General features: G+C 39.2%; 1 protein-coding gene across 2 annotated transcripts in view; it reads left to right on the top strand.

The window, feature by feature from the left end:
• The window catches only part of LOC138027118 (uncharacterized), a 19568-nt gene extending 15532 nt beyond the window's left edge, over positions 1–4036 (top strand). For both annotated transcript variants that reach the window (XM_068874619.1, XM_068874618.1), the window contains exons 5-6: positions 1–236; positions 1966–4036. The exon at positions 1–236 is cut by the window's left edge and continues 109 nt beyond it. In XM_068874619.1, the coding sequence (XP_068730720.1) occupies positions 1–236; positions 1966–2395 (666 nt within the window). In that variant the 3' untranslated portion in view covers positions 2396–4036. The remainder of the gene's footprint in view (positions 237–1965) is intronic.
• Positions 4037–7901: the final 3865 nt, after the last annotated feature.

Below are 7901 nucleotides of genomic sequence, written 5' to 3'. Positions count from 1 at the left end.
GTGGAAAATCTCGCGTTATTGCCTTTGCTAAAGAAGCGTTTGAAGAAGATCGTTGTAGTCGACGGAGGCCACAAAGAAGGCAATAAGCATTATGGTGACTCCCTTTTGAACGCGTTGATGCTCGCTAGAAGCTACTTGGACTGCTCTTTTCTGAGTAAGGACGGCGGGGATGTCATTTCGTTCCTGTTCGACACGTTTCAAGAGCCAAAGAAGGGAAAACTGCCACGCTTCTTCAAGTTTGTACATGTATTTTTTTTTATTATCTGAACTTTGGGTAGTTTGTTTTTCTCTTAACTTCCGGCAATTCTCTTTACGAAAAGAAAAGAAACAAGCTGATTGGTCAGTTGAAGTCGAAGGTTACATCGATATTAGCACTGAACGGTGTCTGTCTAAAAATGCAAGTAATAAGCAACACAAAGTGTCCTCTGGCTCTTCTCCCCAGTTTCAATATATCACTCGTCAGTTCTAAGGACGCTTTCCATTTGACAGACCTGATCGGCCAGACAGGGCATTTGGACGGACTAACTCTACAACGCATTCCAATTAACACACTTCGACGATGATATATACTCCTCCAGAAGAATACGAGAGATTATTATGCAAGTGTTCCTCCAAATTGTTACATTTTCCTTGCAAACTGAAGGGACTGGCCGGCCAGCTCTGACAAAGGGAAGGCACCCTAAGAATGCAGACAATTAACGTCTTTAAGACCCATTTTAAATGTAGTGTTTCACGAGTGCCGAATGTAATGTAAATGAGCAAAAACAACAGAATAATAAAATTTCTCATTTGCAATGAATTCGGAACATGTGAAATGCAACGTTTAAAATGGGCCTAAGTGTCCTCAAAAATCTGCTCCTTAAATTTAAGTGAAGATAAACTGCTGGATAATGATTTACCCCAACCTACAAATAACGCTAACCATAACATTAACATTATTAAGGAGGCTCGAAATAGTGTCTCCTTTCTTCTCAGAAATAAACATATTCTGTCCTTATATATGGGTAATCATATCAAGACAAAATTTGGTATTAAGGACCTATCATAGACTTCTCACATCACAATTTGCTCTAAAATGATGTTAACATGGCAACGATATAAGGCCTGAAAATTTCAGGACTCCAACAGGGTTTGAATCGTTGTACAGGCATCGCGAGGTCACGGGTTCAAACCCCGTTGCAAAGTTCTGCAGGCTTGCTGAATTTGCGATCATAACTGCAAAGATCATAGCTTCACTTGATTTCACACCGCAGTTCAATATATGATTCATTTTATATATCATTTCATCAGTAACAACATTGTCAAAAGGGGCGGCAATTGCATGTGCTTAGACGTTAAGGGGTCGGCCACTTCGTGCTGGATATCAAAATTGTGTGTTCATCTAATTGCTTGCATTTCTGGATATAAGTTTTCAATCGAAACCTGTAGACTAATTAAATGTAGCCGAACCCTCCCTTGCGACCATCCATGGTAAGCCATAACCTCTCACAGGCTTCCAGATTTCCAAAATACAAAATTGCTTCGAGTCAGTCAGATCAGTATTGAAAGCGACTTCCTGGCCTCCATAGGCGATCGCTTACGCGGGGGGTTCGCCTAAAGATTTCTTGTTGAAAAAGAAAACAAAACAGTTATTCTGCTTTCACATCAGGCCAAACTTTAGCACCAAGATACGAAGGACACAACGCACATTTCCGAAATCGGTCTTGGTGTTTATCTTGAAACAATTCATATCGGAACTAATCTATGACCATTCCAAAAGATGTTATTCGAGCCGTACTTGCAGAAACGAGTCGCAAACTCGCAAAAAGTATTCTCTCGCCGGTTGTCGCCTATCAGAAAGACTCCTTGCTCAGACATTCTAGTCCCAATCCGTTCCCAAGTCTAAAACAATAGAAACTGGAGTTATTTGCGGTAAAGAAGGTGACAACTGTACAATCAATCATGATCACGTTTGTTTTCTTCAAGGTTCAGAGTTCAGTATAAAGAAGGTCGATTTGGCAGAAGCGGCGACGGTCAAATTATGTTGATCACACCCAGATACCCAACTAACAGTGCTTCTTGCCCGCCAAATCCCATCCCATCGGTCCCTTTGTATCGGTTTGATGACGATGCCGATGGACTGGAGCCTGGAATGTGCCTGGAGGCAAGCGACGTCGATAATCTAACTTGGTGCTGCTGTTCGTGTTGCCACGGTCATCAGCACTGGGGACTGTCTGGTTTCTGCTGTGGTACGTTCCCGCAACACTCCACCGTGAATCAGTTCTTCACTTCCCGAATGTTTGCAGCTTATCACCGAGAGGGATACCGAGCATGCGTAGAAGCCGAAAAGGATGACTTTATGAAGAAATATGGGATTACAGACCAGCACTGCGAAGATGCCAGCCAAATCGTGTGAAAAGCTATAGACGGATAGATTGCAACCTAATGGTTTATTTGCAAGCAAGACCAGTGTTCTCATCCGGCTTTCAAAATCTAGCTTTGATAAAGAGGTTCTGTGTGATCTCGAAATATTTCGTTAGTTAAAAATGAAGAAATACGCAATTAAAGAAAGTAACTTTTTGGACTGTAGAATGGGGGTATTCTGCCATATTCAGCGGCTTCTCTAGCTCTGGTGTTGGAATACTGCTCAATAATAAATTGAAATTGTTCTCCGATCCAGAGGGAACCGAATGACTCAGATTTATCATAAATGATAGATATAATATCTCTTGAAGGGTAGAGAGTAGTTAAATTTCGGTAATAAACCGTTACGTTTGAATTGTCGTATGATCTAGAGAGGATGCCAAATGATTTTTGTTCAGCGGAAGGGTTGAATTGAGAGTTACATTCTTCTCTATGTCTATATATTATAACGTTCACGCTGAGATTAACCAAAATTTTAAGAACTTACCAAGAACATGTCCAAGGTGAGACTCAGTTAAGAACGTCTTAATTTTGCTTATTAGTTTTTTTTGTTGTTGTTTTTTTGAGCGGTACTATGATCAAAAAATCAAATCTTTTTTTTCTTTGGATTTCACAACTATGTTAACTAAACACGAAGCGACCCAAGTTAAAAGCCTAATTTCAAAAAGACACTTGTTTATTTTAACTGCAATTATCCTATTAAATGGTACGTCGTCACTAGACCGCCATAACAACTTTAAAATCTTTAGAGGGCTGGATCGAGGGGAAAATGACGTTTGTATGTTAATGAATTAATATGCAGCACGGGAGTTTAGACTATTTAGTGAATTACGTCACTTTTCTCTAGATCCAACCCTAGTTCCAGTCAGTTAGTTTTGAACCTGAGTAATGGTTGACCGTGAAATCGAAAACTTACACTTAAAGTAAACAGCCTTTGGATGAAAATCAAAGCTCAAAATTTTGCGAGGCAGGTGTTAACAAAATACACTTTCAAAATCGGAAGAAAAATAGAAAGTGATTTTTTTAATCATAGTACCACTTTGAGAGTAGTGTAAGTAAAGGTAAAGTAATGTTTGAAAAACGAGTAGCAGTGTTTTATCGGATTTAAAAACAGGAGGCGTCGCCGAATGTTTTTTTTGAACCCGATAAAACACTTGCTGCGAGTTTTTTGAACGGCTTCAAAAACATTCCACAAAAAGCGTGTCTCTTTTATCGATATTTTGATAGGCTGTTACGTTCATGAATTATTAATAAGTTTTTAAAAGAAATATAAAACTATAGTTAAACAGGAAAATTTAAGTCGAATACTGAGGGACGTTGTTTTAACATCAGCAATGTAGTTTTCTTATTGCATAAAACACTGAAGAACAACTTAGTTTGTTGTCGAACTTAGTATACCACAAAACTTTAAAAACATGTTAAGAACGTTTTCAAGGTCAAATCCAGGAAAGGAATATGAACGTTCAGGTTCATTCCCAAATATAGACTTTCTTATGAAAAGGAGTGTGTTCACAGTATTTTAAAAACCAGTTCATGACTTTTTGAGCGAAGTGTGGGGTGAAAGAGCAGTAGAAGAAGTCATTTAAAAGGAAACTGTAAGATGCATTTGTTCACTAAAGCTTTCAAAGAGTGATTGTTTTAAATAATTTTAGCTTTTTTTTTTTTTTTTTCTTCTTTGTGGTAGTGCACTGTAGGGGCACTACACACTATGTCACCGGGTTGCAAGAGAGCGTAAGAGTGTAAGTCCGTGGTGCCACTAGGCCCGCAGCGCAAGCGTAAATCCCGAAAATATACAGGTCTGCTGGAAGCGTGCTTGAATTTCAACAAATGAGCCCCAAAATCGGCAACAATTTGTGACGCTGATTAATAATAAAGCTACTCCTATTTCCAAAACGATTGGCTTACTCAATCTCGGTTATCAGCTTATATATTGTAATGACCTTACATGGAAACTGATTGCGTCAGTCATTTTGTAAAAACAGAGGCATAAGCCAGTCGTGCTGTAAGCCCTCGCTTCCCTGGCTATTTACCACCTCATATCCAAAGCGTGCTCATGGAATAATTGTTAATTATTAAATTCTCAAACTCGGATAATGCATTTCGCGTGCTCTGATTGGTTCACTCAATCTCGGTTATCAGATCATATACATTAGTTTGACCTAATATGGTAAATGATTGAGCTAAGCGTTGCTAAGATGAAAACTTTTTCGCCGGAAAGCGAAATTTTTCTCTGAATAAGGCCAAAAATGGAAAAAAACTTTTCTTGTAGAAACCTTGGATCAATTCCGACGTTTTAAAGTACGCAAAAAAGGCAAGAAATGTTTTTGTGATGAGCCTACGTCTGTCTGACCACAAGGTATTACACAAGATTTTTCGCTTTCGCTCGGGATTCTCTCTCTTTTTTCGTCCGTATTTCATACTTCCAAATTTTGGGGGTTTAATAAATTTAATAAAACAATTATTCCATTCGCGCTTGTTGGACATGAGACTGGTTATAGCCAACTCAGCGCTACGCGCCTCGTTGGCTATTTACCCTAGGGCTGTACTTAAGTTGCTTGGCAAATTTTGGGCAACTTTTCAGATTTGGAGCAAGTTTTAGTCCTTCGAGCAACTTTTCGGATTTCGTGCAACTTTTTTCTTTTTTGAATAACTTTCTTGCTTTTTTATGGCAATTTGCTACTAAAAACCTCCCATGCAAGTTCTAATTTAAAGCATCAGTTTATCAGTTGCTTTTATGCATGATTTTGCGTAAAATACCTTTTGTAAACAAAAAACATTATTCCCCTGGTGCTCCTGTGGTAGCAGCCTAAGGTGGTCAGCGGATATGCTCAAAAATTCAAAAAGGCGGAGCCGAGTGATAATCCATGCTCTAGTGAAGAAGATGAATAATCAAATCCTTTATCAGTAGCAGCTAGTGCTGGAGCTAGATTAAGTACTCCAGAAAAAAGCCAGTATCTCTCGGAAAAGAAAAGTGCAGACTAATCCAGCCGAAAAGAAGAGAAATGTGCGTGGATCAGTTGATCCAAATGTATCCGCGTGGGATATAGTAAACAAGTTTAAAGACCAGTGCCTAACTACAGTGTCGGTAAATCTAAGATGTGACGCCTCTAACGCGCGCTCATGGAATAATTGGTAATTATACGACTTGATGATGAATACATGTTGATTTCAAAATATGATGCAAGGTACCCGTGACTATATCACTTAGTTTTATCTTAAGCGGAAAATGTTTCTGTATGATCAAAGTGCGTTATTAGGGAGCTCACGCAAAAACGATGCGTACGACGTCGGCTTGGAGAACGCCATAAAACAATGAGCTTAAGGACGTTCGCGCCAAAATCTTCCTAGGATGAAATTTTCTTCATTTTTCGCCTAAAATTAGGTCATAAAGTACTTACTCCAAAAATGAAAAAAAAAAATTGGGGGTCACCGACTTTGTGTCAGAGAAGATGGCAGTGAAAAAATGCCTTAATTTCGAGAAATCGGTCATAATAGCGAGATGTAGTCTCATCTGCTCATCCATCGAAAATCATAAAAATAAACTATTAAAACTGGAGTGAAGGTCTCCGTGCATGCCGCTAGGGATGTCGTAAACAGTAGAGTTTATCCTCGATGAGCGTTTTTGTAAGCTCTATCATTTGCAACAACTACCGATTATGGTTGTTAAGGTGGATTTTTTTTTCATTTCATCATAATTTGTAGATAGTAAGTAAAGTAAGGGATTCATGATTAAAAAAATTATAGGGGTCACCGATGATGTAAACGAGTAAAATTGATGTGATTTTGCCATTCTTTTTCCGGCATGGAATTTTTTCCCGGCGTTATTTTAACTAATGCTTGAAAAATATTTATGATTTAAGTCAAGTAGACTAGTGCACGACTGATAAAACAACGCGAATATCAGTAGTGCAGTAGTCTACTCGACTTTTATAAATATTTTAAAATCAATTTTGACTGAACACGATGTTCTCTGATCCAACGCTGTGCAAGACTTGTCGTCCACGGTTTTTGCAAAGGTTTTAAAACCTCGACTTCACTGATGCTCGAAGTAATGCGTGACATATTACAGTCGCGTTACCTGCGCAGTAACGTTGAGCTCAAACAATTAGCGCGAACGTCCTTAAGGCTGGTTTACACTGCGACATAGGCCTAAGCATAACGAAGTTTACACTTTTTAATAGACCAATTTCGAAATATTAAAATTCAGTCGAAAACAAAAGGTATCATCTCGAGGTTTGGGGAATAAATTCATACAAATCCTTATATTTATTTCCCAGAGCCTCGTGATGATGTCTTTTGTTTAGGACTGAATTTTAATATATCGAAATTGGTCTATTAAGCATAAGAAAAGTGATACGCAAGCGCAATTAGCCACCGCCCCACCCCCACCCCCGATGAAGAAGGATTCTCTTCCTACTCCTACTCCTTCTGCTTCGTAGAAGAAGACGACAGCGTTAAGGGAGAGAACGAGAACTCAGCATATTTCCGAAAGAGGCAAGATCGAGGAGATTTCCATAATCTGATACGGGAACTGCAACTAGCGCACTACTTAGTGGCCTTTAGTTTCCGCTTGGAAACTAAAACGGGCGACTAGAAAAATTCATTAATCACCTTCCAAACAATTTTGTGTTTTTCTAAAGTGCTTTTTTCCGTGAAAATAAGACCTTTTCACCTTAGTTGTGTGCATCATTCAGCAAGAAAACAGCATTTTAAAGCTTTTTCTTGAAGTATGCAAAAGGAATAGCAATTTAAAATCTGAAAATGGTGTATTTTCCCAAAATTTTGAACATCATGTTTTGGCTAAAAATTGAAGTTACGCTAAAAAGGACCTTCTTAACAATGTCCGAAACACTAGTAACCCACTGCAGAGCACAGTTACGCCCTTTCTGAGATAAAATGGTAATGCTAGATGGCATGCTTTATATTGCATCTCTTCAATAAGTCACTTTAAACACTAAATTCTTGAAGAGTTGTTGCATCATTCACTTTTTTCTAAATCAAACAAAATTAACTGCAACATATTGAAATATGGTAGCTGCAAAGAAATTACCCACTACTCCACTAAAATTACCCGAAAAGGATACATGCCGCAGAAATTCTGTAGTTCCTGTCAAGCACACATGACTCAAAAGTTCTGCGGCCCTTGTCAAGCACACATGCCGCAGAAATTTTGTGGCCCCTGTCAAGCACGCATGCCGCAGAAATTTTGCGGTCCCTGGCAAGCACACATGCCTAGAAAAAATCTGCGGCCCCTGGCAAGTACACAAGCCGCAGAAATTCTGAGTCCCATGTCAAGCACGCATGCCGCAGAAATTCTGCGGTCCCTGGCAAGCACACATGCCTAAAAAATTCTGCGGCCCCTGGCAAGTACACAAGCCGCAGAAATTCTGGGTCCAATGTCAAGCACGTATGCCGTAGAAATTCTGGGTCCCCTGTCAAGCACACATGTCGCAGAAATTGTGCAGCCACTGTCAAGCACGCATGCCGCAGAAATTATG

Source organism: Montipora capricornis, chromosome 12 (genome assembly GCF_036669925.1).
Source record: "Montipora capricornis isolate CH-2021 chromosome 12, ASM3666992v2, whole genome shotgun sequence".
Lineage (NCBI taxonomy): Eukaryota > Metazoa > Cnidaria > Anthozoa > Scleractinia > Acroporidae > Montipora > Montipora capricornis.
The sequence above is the reverse complement of the archived record's forward strand: the minus strand, read 5'-3'. Positions and strand labels throughout refer to the sequence as shown.